The following is a 17,128-nucleotide window of genomic DNA, read 5'->3' on the forward strand; positions in this document are numbered from 1 at the left end:
CAAGGCTGGCAATGATTGTGGCTGGGGGGAAAGCAAGACTCAGACTCTTTTATGAACAAAGTCCAGCTAGCCTGGAAATGGCTCAAATTGGATTAAAATGCAGTAGAACTGTCTGTGCCCATAGTCCATTGCCCATAGTACAATAACCTAAGTGCTGTGGGCAACAAAGATGATTTTTATAAATCTGCCCCTTTCTGAATCTTTTATATGTTTGTTAGGTAAACTTATAAATATTTGAGGAAACACAAAGCGCCAAAATTGCTCAGCAGTTGTATTATATGCGTGATATTTAAATGACATCCGTTTTTCTGCTTTATGTCATGCAGACATCACCATGAGAACTTTGGTGGTTATCAAGATGACAATCTCTTCCAGGATGAAATGAGATATCTTCGCTCTACTTCAGTACCTGCACCCTACATATCAGTAACTCCAGATGCGTGCCCAAATGTTTTTGAGGAACCCGAGAACAACATGAAGTCCATGCCTCCTAGGTATGCATAACATATAAAATCACACTTCTTTTTGACAAGGTGGTGTGTAGAATATGGTGAATCTCTTCCTACTCATACAGTTGTTCAACTTTTACCTAATAGATGTGTTTAGAGCACTTAAAACATTTGTTCTAAATATCTTTTTTTTTTTTTTTTTTTCCCCCCCCTTTGTAGCCTTGAAACAAGTCCTATTACCGACACGGACTCTGCTAAACGTACAGTCTTCCAAAGATCCTACTCTGTTGTGGCCTCAGAGTATGACAAACAGCATTCTGTCCTGCAGCCGCGGGTGAAGGCTATTCCTAGACGCAGAGTTAACAGTGGCGACGCTGGTAAACTCAAATTTCTACTAAATCTTATAACTTTGCTTGTCCAAGGGGGCGTTAAAAAATTAAGCCTGGCAAGATTGGGTTAATTAGAAAATTCACTGTACTCACTGCTATAATCACCTACCTGGTTCCAACACCATCTGCTGCTTTTACTTGTACCCATCTAGACACACACAAAATAGTTGGCTTATTGGTGGCCAGCAGGGTGACCTGTGAACAGGCATTCCCAGCCATATTCTGTGGTGAATAATTCAAGAGCACTTGGCAGCAGGTGTAGATTATATATATTATTCTAGTTGTTTAGTTAAGTGTATACCCTTGGACACCACCTTTACCAGAAATAAAATTAAATCCGCAATACTTCCTCCTTTATGGGAGCCGTGACTGCTATGGTTGGTTAATTTATTTAAATGACTCCTGAATCCTTATTTGGCTAGTTGTAGTTTTTGCTAAAATAAAGATGGATACTTGGGCTCTACATCATGGACCCTCTGATTGTTTTCACTTTGTCGTAGAAGTTGGTTCCTCTTTGCTGAGACATCCATCGCCAGAGCTATCCCGCTTGATCTCTGCTCACAGTTCGCTCTCAAAAGGAGAGAGAAATTTCCAATGGCCAGTCTTGGCTTTTGTCATCCAGCACCATGATCTAGAAGGCCTTGAAATTGCCATGAAACAAGCATTGAGGAAATCTGCCTGTCGGGTTTTTGCAATGGAGGTAAGTGAGCAGTGGTAGGAACATCTGTACATTTACATTTGTTTCCATGTAGTAAAGACGTTATACATATAATTTGTGACTTGTGGTGTTATACTGGTGAATATTTACCATCAGTCTGATAAAATGAACTTGTGTACTTTTACTTAGGCTTTCAATTGGCTGCTCTGCAATGTAATTCAGACAACATCTCTTCATGACCTACTATGGCACTTTGTGGCATCTCTCACACCTGCTCCTATGGAGCCAGAGGAAGAAGAGGATGAGGAGAATAAGGCAAATAAAGAAAATGCAGAACAGGTGTGTACTGATATTGTTACATTCTCTCACGTTCATGCTTGAGTAATTGCCTAAAAATATTAGAATTGCTGGCATATATATTCTCAATGACAAGCCAGCAGATCTATGTGGCAGTCACCGTCTCCACTGAAGGAATTGTCATGTCATCTGACCCCTATAGGCAGAAATCTGTTTTCTTCTATTGACTAATTTACAATAGGAGTAAGAGCCTAACATTTTCTTCTGAATTTCTATTTGAAGGAAAAAGATACAAGAGTGTGTGAACACCCGCTTTCAGACATAGTGATTGCTGGAGAAGCGGCACATCCATTGCCTGACACTTTCCATCGTCTTCTTCAGACCATTTCTGATTTAATGATGTCTCTTCCTGGAGGAAGCGCTTTACAGCAGATGGCACTGAGGTGAATATATGAAGTCTTATACAAGTGTTGATGGTCACGATCTGGTGCTGGCTGTAACTTGCCTTTAACAGCTGGTAATGGTTAGATGCACCACATTTATTTTCCTGCTTCACAAATAGTTTATCAAAATGGGATGCCCTCTGTGAGACATGACATTGAATTACATAGGTAAAATGGGGGTTGGCTTTTTTTTTTATAAACTTTGTGTAGCCTTCCCACAGTAATCCAGTGTGTTTAAGATATATATTTTTATTTTTTTTTTAAACTTCCACATCAAAATAATATTTAAGTTCCCTATGAATAAATATTATTTACAAACCGCCTAGGTGTAGTTAGTAACCAGCCTCAGAATCACTTGGGACTAGTTGACACTTGAGTTTTTTGCAGGCAGATTTTGACCCGGAATCCGCCTGGGAGCCGCTCACTTTTTTTCCCGCTATCTAGCGGAATAAAGAAGCAACATACCTTATCTTGCCGCGGATTCTGCAGCTGAGTCAGCTGCAGCGTCCGTGGCTCAACTCACTCCCAATTAGGCCCATTCATTCAGGCCTAATCAGGAGTGGGATGCCGTGACGGAATGCTGATGCACTACATCGACGTCACGGCTAGCTGCGTGGAGAGTTCACACGGTGGAAAAGCTTTCTGCTGTATGAACGTACCCTTAGAGTAACAACCTTTTCAATAAAAAATTTTTTGTAAATGAATAGTTCAGGTGAACCTAGGAAACTCTGTAGTATATCTTATCAGTCGAAAGTGCTCCTATCTCCTATTACTAGCTACTCGGCTAGTAACAGCTTCATAGTTCATAGAAATGTTTAGTGGTGCAGCAAGAAGAGTGAGAGAAGCAGACATTTAGGAGAAGATTACAGTAAGAGCGCTCTCTATACAAGTCAGTAGTGTGAATACCCCCTAAATCAGATAATCAACATTAAGGCATAAAAACTGAACAATTTCTTTTTATTTCAGGTGCTGGAGCCTTAAGTTTAAGCAGTCTGATCACCAGTTTCTTCATCAGAGCAATGTATTTCACCACATTAACAATATCCTTTCCAAGTCTGATGATGGCGATAGTGAGGAGAGTTTCAACATTAGTGTGCAGTCTGGCTTTGAAGCAATGAACCAGGTTAGTGTTTCATGTTGTGCGGTTTGATTGTGCACGTGCTACGTATGTCACATATAACTATTGAGTATTGGCCGTACGTGCAGCAACGTTTTAATGCAACTTATTACTTTTTTTTCTTTTGTTTTCTTCCAGGAGCTTTGTGTGGTTACTGCTCTTAAAGACATGACAAGCATAGTAGACATTAAGACTTCTAGCAGACCAGCCATGATTGGAAGCTTAACAGACGGGTCTACTGAAACATTTTGGGAGTCTGGAGATGAAGATAAAAATAAAACGAAGAGCATCACAATAAATTGTGTGAAAGGCATAAATGCACGCTATGTATCAGTCCATGTGGACAACTCTCGTGACTTGGGGGTATTTATCAGTTTACTATATTTTTCAATTTATATTTTTAAAGTGAAACTCCACCTTTGTCTTCCATTAATGTCAAAAAATATGAAATTTACTGCAGTCAAAAATACTAAATATAAAAATATTAAATGTATTTGTACTAGATGGAGTTGAAATTTGCTGCCTTGGAGTTGTGGCCAAATTATCTTATGATTTAGGGTTTATTGTAATTCGTTCTCCTGTTATTGTTTAGCTCTGCTCAGATCATTAAAACATGAACATCTGAATAATCTATAGAATGAAAGATCTAGCAGCAGCAAAATGTTGACTGTTTCGTGATGTGAACAAATATTACATTGACACGTCAACAGTGCTTTGGTGGGGGGAAAAAAAATTTGAATGAATCTGCCCAGAGGATTTCTCTTCAGTGTAAAATTAAGTGGATATTGCAGAAAAGAAAAAACAGATGCTGGTTTACCTAGTGTCCTGTGGGGGCAATGGTTAAAAGAACACCAAAGATGAGCCATGTTTCCCCCTTTCCGAGATTGACGTGGCAGAATTTGGTGCTGATTTTGAGGTGAATTCTGTATCTAAATTGGCACCAAATTCCACCATAATTTTGCCTTGCATCATATTCCAAAAAGCTGTGGTGGAAAGCCGGAGAGGCAGGAATGGAAGAGGAATTTTAGACCAAAGTCTGAAATCAAATTTCTTTTTTCATTTTATGCTGTGTGAACCTACCCTTAGGGTGCATTCACACTGAGTAAACGCGCGTGTATTTTTGCAAAATACACATGTAAAAATAAGACTCCCATTGACTTCAATGACATTTTACAGGCATATTTTTACACGTGTAAAAAATATCATTGAAGTCAATGGGATAGCAAAATTTACAAGTGTAATTTTACTCTACAAAATAAGCTAGCGTTTACTCAGTGTGAACTTCAGGCTAAGGCACACATTACAGAAACTCTGCTTTTACTGTTGCATATTTTGCTGAGATTTTCTGAGCCAAAGCCAAGACTGGCTACACAAGGAATGGGAAATATCTGAAAGCTCGTATAAGTCTCCATTCTGCTCAATCCACGCCGGTCAGAAAAAACAGCAGCAAATTCTGCTACAAAAAATCTGTTCTTCGACAACGTTGGGGCTTCAGCCTTAAAGTGGGAAAAAAAGTATTTTGGAATTTTATTTTCTGTACTTTTAAGGGAGGATTGATAGCGTAGATATCTCTGTTTAAGAACCACCTGGTGCATGTAAATGGTGGAACACACAGATATTGCTGATTCTAGCTAACAGTGGTTGAAATACTAGACCTTCCTTCTGTGCCCCTGTCCCCATGAAAGCTAGATTCTGTTTGGTCCTTTGTGCTGAGCTCGTATCATTCCAACTACTTAGTTTTGGGATGATTCACTGAAAATGTCATATGAAATGTGAATGTCTACAGCCACTTTGTGACAGTAAAAGCTATCAAAGATTGAGTTGCATGTTAATGTCACCATTATTTTTGCATCAATTTTTTTCAGAATAAAGTTACATCAATGACATTTTTGTGTGGCAAGACCATGGAAGACCTGTGTCGGATTAAACAGGTAAATGTGCTTTGCGGAGCTTTTTATTTTCATTGGATTCCTGTTTGTTTAAATAATTGGCAAATTCTGCAAGGTGAACAGAAAGGCCACTGAGTGCTAGATAAAGATGAAATGTAACAACCTTGCCATTTCTTCATAATACAAGGCTGACTTGGACTCCAGACACATTGGATGGGTGACAAGTGAACTGCCAGGAGGGGATAATCACATTCTGAAGATTGAGATGAAAGGCCCTGAGAACACGCTGAGAGTGCGGCAAGTTAAAGTGCTCGGCTGGAAAGATGGGGAATCTATCAAAATAGCTGGACAAATCTCCGCCAGTGTGGCTCAACAGAGGAACTGCGAATCTGAGACACTACGGGTGTTTAGACTGATAACATCACAGGTTTGTGTTCTGACAAAGGCATTGCTATTATTACTACATTGCATTGTGAAATCTTACATCTGTCATGTGAAGTGATCTCTTTACACAAGAGAAGTGGTGTTCTCCCAGCCCCCCAGGGCAGTGATGTGTATATACACAGCAGCCTGTAAGTCGGCGCATGCAGAGGGAAGTGTGGTGCACTCCCCTCATAAAAATGTGAATGCGCAGGCTGTGATTTGACGTGAGCATGAAATGTGTATGGTGTGTAGCTGCACACCTTCTAGGGTAAAGGGCTCATAAACTGTGCCCAATGTATTCTTTTAGTAGCCTACAAACCTGTAGCTGTAATGCGCTGCTTATATGAAGGGCGGCATATTAAACCGACAAATCTGCTTTAAAGTTTGCACATGTTACTCAATGATCAAACCTGTTGGAGGTTGTAAATATAAAGACTTGTATCCTATGGACCCACCTTTTATCAGTAAGAATCTTGCCTGTATATCCCCACAGGTATTTGGCAAGCTGATTTCTGGAGATGCTGAACCTACGCCTGAGCAAGAGGAGAAAGCTCTCTTGTCTTCGCCTGAAGGAGAGGAAAAGGTACCAGGGCTGCTAATTTTTAGATGTGAAGACATTCCCACTTATTTATTCCAATTTTTTTTTTTTTTAAGAGACAAAAGAGAAAAAAAGCAGGCTTTCCAGAAATAAATACATCCATTGTTGGGCTATGTTATCATAAAGCTTGTGGGCAGACCGTGGAATTTCTCTACATCACACCATTGCTTCGCAGAAGTTGTTTCCTATGGATAATGACTCTTGCATGGTTCCTATAACTTTCTATATTCTCCATGTCCCTTCACAAAGTCTCCCCCCCCCCACACACACACACACACACTTCTAAGAGGAGGTCATAACTCGGACATTATTTTAGCAAGTGCTGCTTTGTCAATGTGTAACCCCAACCTGTAGCAGAACTTGACTATATAATGCTTCTCTTTTAGCCCCCCCCCCCCCTCCTTATGAGTTCCATAGTGGAATTTCTTGTGCTCAGTGTCGGTAAATTGGGTTTGACTTAGCATTACCGTCAAATGCTAGGTCCTCAAACATACACAAGTTTTCCTTGAAATTGTAGATGACAAGCTGCTCCATATTTTTTCATTTCTAAGTCTTTAATTACTATATAATACATCATGAAATGAGGGGCTTTATCTTGGTAACTGCTCCAACCTTTGTATGTAAAGGTGTTTTAGAACAGTTATTTTACAGTATTTTAGTGCACAGTTTGCATGATATCTTTGTGAATCTAGCCAGATAGGTGAGCAGTAGCATGCTAATTTTGGAGAGAAATACAGGGGAAAAAGATAATTCCTCAAGACTGTGCACACTGTGTATGCCATGCCAGAGGATTAGCTTGATTTATGACAAGGTACAGGTCTTGTCATCGGGTACATCCTCTTACAGGCCATGCACCCACACCGAAATCTACATCGGCTTGTATATTCAGATACACTGAAAAGTGGTGGAAAGGGAGTAAAAATGGCACATGCAGTTGGTCATTTAATATACGTTATGAAATTTTTTTACCCACTATAATGTTGTGGGTTTTTTGTTTTTATAATACTTATTAGGCAACATCAGATGCAGACCTTAAGGAACACATGGTGGGAATTATTTTCAGCAGAAGTAAACTCACCAACCTACAAAAGCAGGTATTTGTGCAACCTCTGTATTCAATCATAGAGTTCCGTTTTTGTTTTGTTTTTTTTTCTTGGAAGAAAAAAACTAACAATTTACTTCAATTGTTCTGCTCCTAGGTGTGTGCCCACATAGTACAAGCCATCAGAATGGAGGCAACACGTGTGCGCGAAGAGTGGGAGCATGCCATATCCAGCAAAGAAAATGCAAACTCCCAACCAAACGATGAAGATGCCTCCTCGGACGCATACTGTTTTGAGCTGCTTTCCATGGTGCTTGCACTAAGTGGATCTAATGTTGGCAGGCAGTATTTGGCTCAGCAGCTGACGTTACTGCAAGATCTTTTCCATCTTTTGCACACGGCTTCCCCTAGAGTTCAGCGACAAGTGAGTATATTCTAGCCAATCTAAGATGACATCCTTCACGTGGTGTTGTACAGTGAATGATATTCTAGGAAAGGATCCATGCTTTGTGTTTCACCCATTTAAATATTCTCATCACCTTTCTTTTACCTTCTCATTAATTGCTTCTAGAATGAAGCAAAGTGCTGCGTGCTTGTCTTCCTATCCACAGCCATAGATCCCATCTTTCCCAGATACAGCACATTGCATGAATCATAGATCCAAAATGTAAAATAACTATGATTTCATGATATGCCGCACATGGTCCCTTAATGCAACCTTTATCTTCTAACTTGGCTACTTATAATATCTGCTGCATAATTTGCACCTTTCTTGGTCTTATTTACAGGTAACATCACTGCTTCGTCGTGTCTTACCTGAAGTGACTCCATCTCGACTTGCTAGTATCATAGGAGTAAAGTCTCTCCCACCTGCTGACATCAGTGATATTATCCACTCAACTGAGAAAGGAGACTGGAACAAGCTTGGCATCTTGGATATGTTCTTAGGTTGCATTGCTAAGGCACTTACAGTTCAGCTGAAGGCTAAGGGAACACCCATCACTGGCACAGCAGGAATGAGTGCTGGTAAAGGGGTCACCACTGTCACTTTACCTATGATCTTTAACTCCAGGTACAGTCTGAATCCTTTATTCCTCCTTTCAGTTGGCTTTCTCTAATGATTTGGCAATCATGAAAGACCGCACACAATGAAAACATTGTTGAATGTCCAGCTCTTTCCTCTGTAAAATTGCTATGGCAAAAAAATCTAAAATCGTGTTTTTTGCCTGTAGAATTCTGTGTAGTCCCCTGTGGCTTTCAACCTTTTCACTTGCTTTGCACCATCATTGCTGGGCTGTGCGGAATGCCCCCCATCCCCTCACTGCCCAGCGATGACATTGAGCTGTAAAACCTACTCTTCTGATGGTAAGGACAGCTCTGTGGCACGGACATTGCCAGCACTGGGGCACATACCAGGAAAGCCGAATGCGCTGAATTCAGTACTCTGTTGGCTTTCTAGTCATATATAATACCACACATCGATGAGGACATGAAAGGTCCTCTTTATAATGAAGGTCCACATTGGAGACACTAAATGATGCATTAGTGAATTGCTTTAATGACCATGGGTCATGTGTTCCAATAATACTAAGAGGAATTTTCAAATATGATTTCTGTCTTTATGAGAAAACAAAATTGGATGAAAATCTTTCCTTTTACAACAAGACATCATGTACAATAAAGTTTTTTTTTTTTTTTTGGTTTTTTTTAATGGTTTATTTTCTGCAGTTACCTAAGAAGAGGTGAAAGTCACTGGTGGATGAAGGGCTCAACACCAACTCAGATTTCAGAAATTATCATTAAACTAATCAAAGACATGGCAGCTGTAAGTTTTACATAGTTTGGCGCATAAACATGCGTTGCAGATATTTACAAAAAGATAAATCGCATCTTATCAGAAAGTAGAATATGGTTACATCATTTATGCAGACATCTGAAATTATCCACAATTGACCAGACCATTGCATATATAGCTTTTGTCGTGTAGTACATGCTTGCAGCCAAATACCCTCCTGCTGCCTCCCAATGGTCACATGATGTTGAGGGTAATTTGGTATCGCCCACAACATCCTTCAGCCATTGAGGTTTTTTTTGCACTTGGTGGAAGCTAAATGCACTGTGACCAGGATACCAAATTTAGTTCATTTGCTTTTTAGTGGGCTGATTTTAGTTGAAAAAAAAATCACGTTCACATACTTGTGCAGATGGTACTCACACATAGATATGTAATACTTAAGTCATGATAGTCACAAACACATTTGTTTCAACAAGGCTTTGTGCAGTAGTTTTAAAGGGGTCACACATCCACAGCAGTGCCAAACACTCACTGTTCCCTTTGCAGCCTTTTCTTTACTTTACTTTATTTTTACTTGCTGCTCCTTGGATCACTTTTAATTACATGAAAAAAATCTGTGGATAAAAGACATTTCCCATGATTCACTGCCTGCTACTGCTCTGTGCACCCCTCCCTTCTTCAGTCTTCCCTGCTGTGAAATCACAGGTAATCACTCCCACATCTGAGGTCACATGCAGCTGTGCCATTTCATTTGCTGACTACACTGCTCACATGGAGGAATGATGAGCTTGCAAACAAAACTTCACAGCTGAGGTCAATAAATCAGATAAATGATGTAGTTAAACAGGATATATACACTAGGAAGTGATTGGTATTGATAAATTTTGTTATCCTTTTAAAAAAAATAAAAATAAAAAATGAATAATCCCTTTTAATGGTTTAAGTTGTGCTTTACCTGAGTTGTCCTCTTCAACATTATTACAGGGGCACCTTTCTGAAGCCTGGTCCCGTGTCACAAAAAATGCAATTGCAGAGACAATCATTGCACTGACAAAGATGGAGGAGGAGTATCGCTCCCCAGTGAGATGTATTGCAACCACCAGGGTAAGTGTTATGACGTTATATTTATGTCCTAATACTCTGAGACCTTTTATTACATCAGGACATTAGACATGATTTAGGCTCCTACATGATGGATGTGACGCTCCACATCCAATACATATGATTTGCTTGGGGAAGAAAGTATCCATGCAGTACAGTGTTACTTCCCATGAATTTCACATAGAAAGCAGACACATTAGCATGATGTAGAGTTGAATGGCGCTAATCCTCATGAGGATCTATATACTTCACACTGCGTACCTTTGAGGCAGCCAAGTGTAAGCCTCAGATTTCCACTCTTGTAGTAGAGTTTGCATATTGCAATTCTGGCTTGTAAACTTTCATTTAGTATGTACATCTGGACTTTACTGTACGCGGAGGGGTTGTATGGAACGAAACAAAAAAATCTTCAACAAATAAATTGTGTTTTATAGCGAATCTGCCACCTCCCTATGTGGAAACCTCTGCAGACTTTCTGTGAAAAGCGCTGTGGGAAAAACTGTGATGCATTTCTGCTGTTTTTTCCTGCATTGCTTTTTGGTTCTGGCCTGCTACGTGGGGCCTTAGCCTTCAACTCAAAATACAAATAACACATATGAGTAATTTTATCTATAATTGGCGTGTTCATTGTTTTTGCTGACGAAACGAACATTTTCCTTCCATTTTAGCTATGGCTGGCTGTAGCATCATTGTGTGTGCTTGATCAAGATCACGTGGACCGGTTATCTTCTGGAAGGTGGATGGGGAAAGATGGACAGCAAAAACAAATGGTACCCTATACTAACTAGTACTTTCTGTGTTATCTCAGCGCTGATAACCCTTTACCAACATTGCAGACAGCTAGTTTCTGATATTAATAGGGACTACTGGACTAAATACAGACTCAGGGCTCGTTCACATCTGCGCCCAGGTGTCCGTTCTGCAGGTTTCCGTTTCCTGCATAAAACAGAGCAGGAGACGGAAACCTGCAGGAGGCTTTCTCACCCATTCATTTGAATGGGTGAGAAAGCTGTCCAGCCGTGAGCAGCGGTGAGCGTTTTATGCTCTCCACCGCAAAACCGGGTTTTATAATCCGGACACAGTCTCGGACATATAATCCGGTTTCGCGGCGGAGAGCATAAAATGCTCACCGCCGTTCACGGCCGGACCCGGTCTGTGTTTTCCGTCTTCTGGCATGCAGAAGACGGAAAGCACAATACGGAGACCAGAACGCAGGTGTGAACCTAGCGTTACTAGAGAACAATTCTTCAACTTTATTTTAAGGTACAGGATCAGAGGTCTTTTTATTTTCTAAATTAAAAAAAAAAAAAAATCCTCATGTTATCATGGACCTTATTTTCGGTACTAGATTAGGTTTCCTCTACTGATGGGATAATTGTGAAGTGCACCCTAAAGATGGTCATTCACATTAGGCATTTGTTGTTAAATTGTGACAGAATACAATAATATCCATACAAAAATATATGAAACTTATTTGGCCTAATTTACCAAAAATTTCTAACAGTAAGATTTAGCCATTTACTTTTTTTTCTTAAAGCAGTTTAGGAAATGAAATCTCAGCTCTTATTGGTCACACAGTCTTACCCACTTTTTCATCCATTATAAACATTAATAGTGAATGTAGTTATTGCTGGAAATATTTGTGAGATTTTAACGATTACTAAAATCTTTTTAAAATTTACAGATGAAAATTACAGATATGTAACCATAATGTTTGTTTTTTTTTTGTTTTTTTTTTTCTCCAGCCAATGTGCGATAATCATGATGATGGTGAAACGGCAGCCATCATTTTGTGCAATGCTTGTGGGAATCTGTGCACGGATTGTGACCGGTTTCTCCACCTCCACCGACGAACAAAATCCCATCAAAGACAGGTAAGATGGATGGCAACCACGTTGTATTGTGCCAATGTACCGTATATACTCGAGTATAAGCCGAATTTTTCAGCCCAGTTTTTGTGTTGAAAAAGCCCCCCTCGGCTTATACTCGAGTCAGAAAAAAAAAAATATATATATTTTTTTTTTAGGAGGGGGGGGGGGGGGTCTATGACCAGCCACAATATTAATGTATAGAATCTCCCATAAAATAGTGCAAAAAAAAAAAAAAGATTAAAAAAAAAATAAAAGTTCTAAATCACTCCTTTCCCTAGAATACATACAAAAGTAAAAAAATATGACACTGAAACACATTATACACATTAGGAATCCCTGTGTCTGAAAGTGCCTGGTCTACTGAATATAGGGGATCTGCAGTGCTCCTGTTCCGTTGAGAAGGGGTTAATAGGAGCACTGCAGATACCATATATTCAGCCAGACTGAATTCCAAGTGCGGGAAGAAAAACAGTCCACAAGCTCAGGGAAGGGGCAGACAGACAACCAAAACACCCCCTCCCCTTTCCCAGTATTCAACATCTACTGCACCCCAAAACTCCGACCATTTAAATTTTTTAAATTTCCCAGTAGCTTCTGCATTTCCTCCCTAGGCTTATACTCTAGTCAATAAGTTTTCCCAGTTTTTTGTGGTAAAATTAGGGGGGTCGGCTTATACTCGAGTATATACGGTAGCCTCTAGCCACCAAGTTGTGTTCTAGTAGTTAGCATAGCCCTTTCTGGACAGATTAGTGATCTACAACAACCTGTACATTTTTCTACAGGTGTTTAAAGAGGAAGAAGAAGCCATCAAGGTGGATCTACACGAAGGCTGTGGAAGAACCAAGTTATTCTGGCTGATGGCACTAGCAGACTCTAAAACTATGAAAGCAATGGTTGAGTTCAGAGAGCAAACGGGTAAGAATATCGATAAGTGAATGAAAGGGATGGCTTTTTCTTTCAATTTAGTTTTAATATAATTAAAGTAGTGTTTTGTATTTTTTTTTATCCTACTGATGACCTATGCTATAGATAGGTCATCAGTGTGTGTGTGTGTGTGTTGGGGGGGAGATCTGACAACCGGGTGCTGTAAGCTGCTTAGTGGATGGCTAGCACATGCAATGCTACTCCTGCACAGGTAATAGTCTTGTACTATAAGTCTATAGTCTTGTATTTTGAAGGGAGGGGCATTCAACACCACTGGCTCCTGACAGCGCAGAGATATTGGTAGCAGACATAATACTAGCAAATATACTTTAAGGGCTCTCACTTGTCATAAGCTGAACACAAGCACTGTTTCATAAGTTATTTCTTGTACAGTTTTTACACGCTTCTTTTGCCATAGGAACTACACCATGCTATAAAATATGCTGTTTTTGTTTTTTAGGAAAGCCTGCTAGTAGCAGCTCTGAAACATGCCGTTTTTGTGGCTCCAGAAATGGGACCGAGTTATCAGCTGTGGGAAGTGTATGCTCTGATGCAGATTGTCAGGTTGGTTAAAATACCCCATTAACAGCCTTTTTATAAAGTGATGATGTTCAACGCCATGGGAGTCATATAAACATATAACATTCCCTTGTTTGCAGGAATATGCCAAGACTGCTTGTAGCAAGACTCACTCTTGTGGCCATCCTTGTGGGGGTGTGAAGAACGAAGACCACTGCTTACCCTGTCTACATGGTTGTGATAAAAATGCAACAAATCTGAAACAGGATGCAGATGACATGTGCATGATCTGCTTTACTGAAGCACTTTCAGCAGCTCCTGCCATTCAGGTTGCTTTTCTATTATGCTTTGTAAATCTAAAAATATCTTATAGGTTTTCTTGAGCAGGGAATAGGTCTTTGTGGAGACTGCACTTTGTATCCTAGGTTTGGCTTATTAGCTAGGACAAGCTCCAAATACAAAATAAATAAATGTATGTACACACACACACACACTATATGGCGACAGCAGTGCCATGGATGACCAGTCATTGCTTATGTTACTATGATGCGTGCTTCTCTAGTAAACCTTTATAAAAGCTAGTGCAAAGTTATTTAACTACAAAGGTGTGTTTGTTTATAGCTGGACTGCAGCCACGTGTTCCACTTACAATGTTGTCGACGTGTCCTAGAAAACAGATGGCTGGGGCCACGGATAACCTTTGGTTTTATGTCCTGTCCTATCTGTAAGGTAATTTATTTACTGTACTGTTTCACTTGTGACTACTTGTACCCATAGGCCATATACTTGTATGAGTAGACAGCTTCATTTACTGCCGATTTTATCACATTGCAGCACTTGTCAGCTTTTCTTTGTGTAGTGATCTATCTGAGAGTAAAATGGAAAGTAATTACTCTTCCTTTGTCTTTTTTGTAGAACAAAATAAATCATTCAGTATTAAAAGATGTCCTAGACCCCATCAGAGACCTCTATGAAGATGTGAGAAGAAAGGCTTTGATGAGGCTGGAATATGAAGGACTACACAAAAGTGACGCTATCACTACACCAGGAGTACGATTTTACAATGATCCCGCCAGTTATGCCATGAACAGATATGCTTATTATGTCTGCTACAAATGCAAAAAGGTGATTCTCAATACATACACATTCTCTATTCTCTTCCTTGCCCATGGTCAATGTAGTAAAGGCTTGAGGGCACCAGCTCTTAACTAGTGTTAGTCAGGAGAAGTAGGATGAAGAGCAAGTAAAGAGCAGATTTAATGGTGCATGAACAAAGCTATCCTGTTAAAAAAAAAAAAAAATAATAATTATTACCTTTTATATGATAAATGTAAAGGTTCCCACCACTTCCTCTGCAACAGCTTGTTGCTCATTTACAGGTAGCAAATAGTCCAGCCATTTTTTACTGCAGCCAGTAAATAAAAGTAACATTATTAAAAGGGTTTATTATATTTTTTATAAAGGTCTGTTAGTGCTAGTGATGTGTTAATGAATACACCCATATATCTTTAGCAGTTATTGGAGTGATTTCTGGGTGTCTCTGGAAGCTACTGCCATCTTCTGTGTTTGTTTATATGCTGTAGCTTCCTGCGTAGCTGCTGCACTAACTCTCTCTCTCAGCCCCCTCCATTACAAAACCGTGCCTCTCACTAGTCTAACCCCTCCCACCCTCTCGCTCACTAAGCCTAGCCCCTCCAACTCTCCCTGTCTCCTAGCTGAGCTATTCTACCCATTGCAGGAACATAGGAAGAGGAGGGAGGAGCTGTTCCCAAACAAAGGAAGGCTTGTTAAGTATTGCAGGGAATAGGGGAGGCGGAAGAGTGATAGTGGTGATGCGTTTTGGAAGCAATGAAATGGAACGTTACCGGATTATCAGAAAGTGTCCCTGGAGAGGTCACATGACCACTCCACGGATATGGGTAATTTTTTTTTTTCTTTTTTTTTTTCCATTGATGTGAATTAGAAGTTAGGTGGGGTGGAGGGGGTTTAGTTTAGGGCTTAATTGAGTTTATCCTGGAGAACGCCTTCAATAAAATTTAATAAGGTTGATAAGATGCGGTTCCATCAACTTCAACCTAAAACCCTACAGCATTGATCCAGAGGAATGCAAAATTTCCCCGTGAAGCGGCCACCAGTTGCACCTCTCATCTCAGAATTCTATTTCCTATAATTTATAGTTAGATTCCTTTTATCATTTGTTAGATAACCATCCAGCCTTTTTTTCAGTACATTCCTTGGCTTGACTACTCTGAATGTAAAGAACCCCTATTCTAGATATCAACTAAAAGTGTAATAAAACCGTATTTTTGGTGGAGAAGAAATGTTTGGGGTTTTTTTTGTCCTGCACATTTATGTATTAGTGATCTTGGGGTAAAATGGATTTCTGGTTAAATATGTTGCCTACAAAGACTATTCAGCAGTTTTGCATAACCAATTTAATGTCACTTTTTTTTTTTTTTTTTTAAGGCCTATTTTGGTGGTGAAGCACGCTGTGATGCGGAAGCTGGCCAAGGAGATGACTATGATCCAAGAGAGCTGATATGTGGAGCATGCTCTGATGTGTCCAGGGCTCAGGTATGATGCCAGCTATGGGGAGCAAATATTCTTGCCTTGTCTAGAATCCAATCCACTGTAATGTGGCAGCTCTGTATTGAAGTCAAGGCATATAGCACATGGCATAGCGTCACATTCAGATGGTGCAAGCTTCTGAAGTTAGACCAGTCCTCTGTACATTGCCAGCTATACAGAGGATCAACACTCCAGTATAAAGTAAATCCAAGGAAAAATTATATTCACTCTGTAAACCACAAGTATATTATCTTTGTTATACAGTTCTGACACAACGGAGCATCTATTCTTTCGGCTGCTCCTTATTTCAGATCTTATAACTATATAGATGCACAAGAAGACGTGTACTGTGTTTGTGACTGTTTGCTGTTTTCTTTCCTTTATGACAGATGTGTCCGAAACACGGTACAGATTTTCTAGAATACAAGTGTCGATACTGCTGCTCGGTGGCTGTATTTTTCTGTTTTGGAACAACACATTTTTGTAATGCTTGCCATGATGACTTCCAGAGGATGACCAGCATACTTAAAGAAGAACTTCCACATTGTCCTGCAGGTTAGTGGGACAGCTGATATATTACTCTTATCAGATTTTGTGTGGGTCTCTCTATATAGTGTTACTTTTCCTTCTAGAGGGTTTGAGAGATGAGAGAAAAAAAGTGTTCCCTTTACATTCCCTTCCTTATTCCACACCAATTCTACATTTACCTGAAGACCTGAGCGATCAGAGAGTCATTGCTTAGCTAAGTACATGTTGACCATTCCTATGAAAGGACTGGCAGCAAAGTTGTTAGACAGAACTATATTGCTCAGGTCAAAGCTGGACTGACATTACCGCAAACAGGGGAACATGCTAGCTGTGAAAAATGCTACTTGCACATTATGGTTTTACAACTTCCAAGCTTCACGCTGACCTAGTCATTTCTATGGCCACCTACACAGGACCATGTGTTTTATTGGTTTCGTGTATTATTTTCCTGTCCATTATGCAGCCTATGCTCACTGACCTCAGTGAATGGGGCCAAGGAGGCACAAGCAGGACACTG

At 39.9% G+C, this 17,128-nt stretch overlaps 1 protein-coding gene across 2 annotated transcripts in view; it reads left to right on the top strand.

Moving 5' to 3' along the window:
• Positions 1-17,128, top strand: part of MYCBP2 (MYC binding protein 2) — a 149,555-nt gene that overhangs the window by 131,213 nt on the left and 1,214 nt on the right. For both annotated transcript variants that reach the window (XM_075265391.1, XM_075265389.1), the window contains 24 exons: positions 327-494; positions 669-826; positions 1,339-1,538; positions 1,686-1,835; positions 2,076-2,236; positions 3,203-3,359; positions 3,492-3,716; positions 5,219-5,284; positions 5,430-5,669; positions 6,159-6,248; positions 7,277-7,357; positions 7,463-7,729; positions 8,094-8,377; positions 9,034-9,130; positions 10,085-10,204; positions 10,870-10,971; positions 11,947-12,075; positions 12,855-12,987; positions 13,457-13,560; positions 13,656-13,844; positions 14,137-14,244; positions 14,431-14,640; positions 15,982-16,089; positions 16,473-16,638. In XM_075265391.1, the coding sequence (XP_075121492.1) occupies positions 327-494; positions 669-826; positions 1,339-1,538; positions 1,686-1,835; positions 2,076-2,236; positions 3,203-3,359; positions 3,492-3,716; positions 5,219-5,284; positions 5,430-5,669; positions 6,159-6,248; positions 7,277-7,357; positions 7,463-7,729; positions 8,094-8,377; positions 9,034-9,130; positions 10,085-10,204; positions 10,870-10,971; positions 11,947-12,075; positions 12,855-12,987; positions 13,457-13,560; positions 13,656-13,844; positions 14,137-14,244; positions 14,431-14,640; positions 15,982-16,089; positions 16,473-16,638 (3,713 nt within the window). The remainder of the gene's footprint in view (positions 1-326; positions 495-668; positions 827-1,338; positions 1,539-1,685; positions 1,836-2,075; positions 2,237-3,202; positions 3,360-3,491; positions 3,717-5,218; positions 5,285-5,429; positions 5,670-6,158; positions 6,249-7,276; positions 7,358-7,462; positions 7,730-8,093; positions 8,378-9,033; positions 9,131-10,084; positions 10,205-10,869; positions 10,972-11,946; positions 12,076-12,854; positions 12,988-13,456; positions 13,561-13,655; positions 13,845-14,136; positions 14,245-14,430; positions 14,641-15,981; positions 16,090-16,472; positions 16,639-17,128) is intronic.

The sequence above is a fragment of the Leptodactylus fuscus genome, chromosome 2 (genome assembly GCF_031893055.1).
Source record: "Leptodactylus fuscus isolate aLepFus1 chromosome 2, aLepFus1.hap2, whole genome shotgun sequence".
NCBI lineage: Eukaryota > Metazoa > Chordata > Amphibia > Anura > Leptodactylidae > Leptodactylus > Leptodactylus fuscus.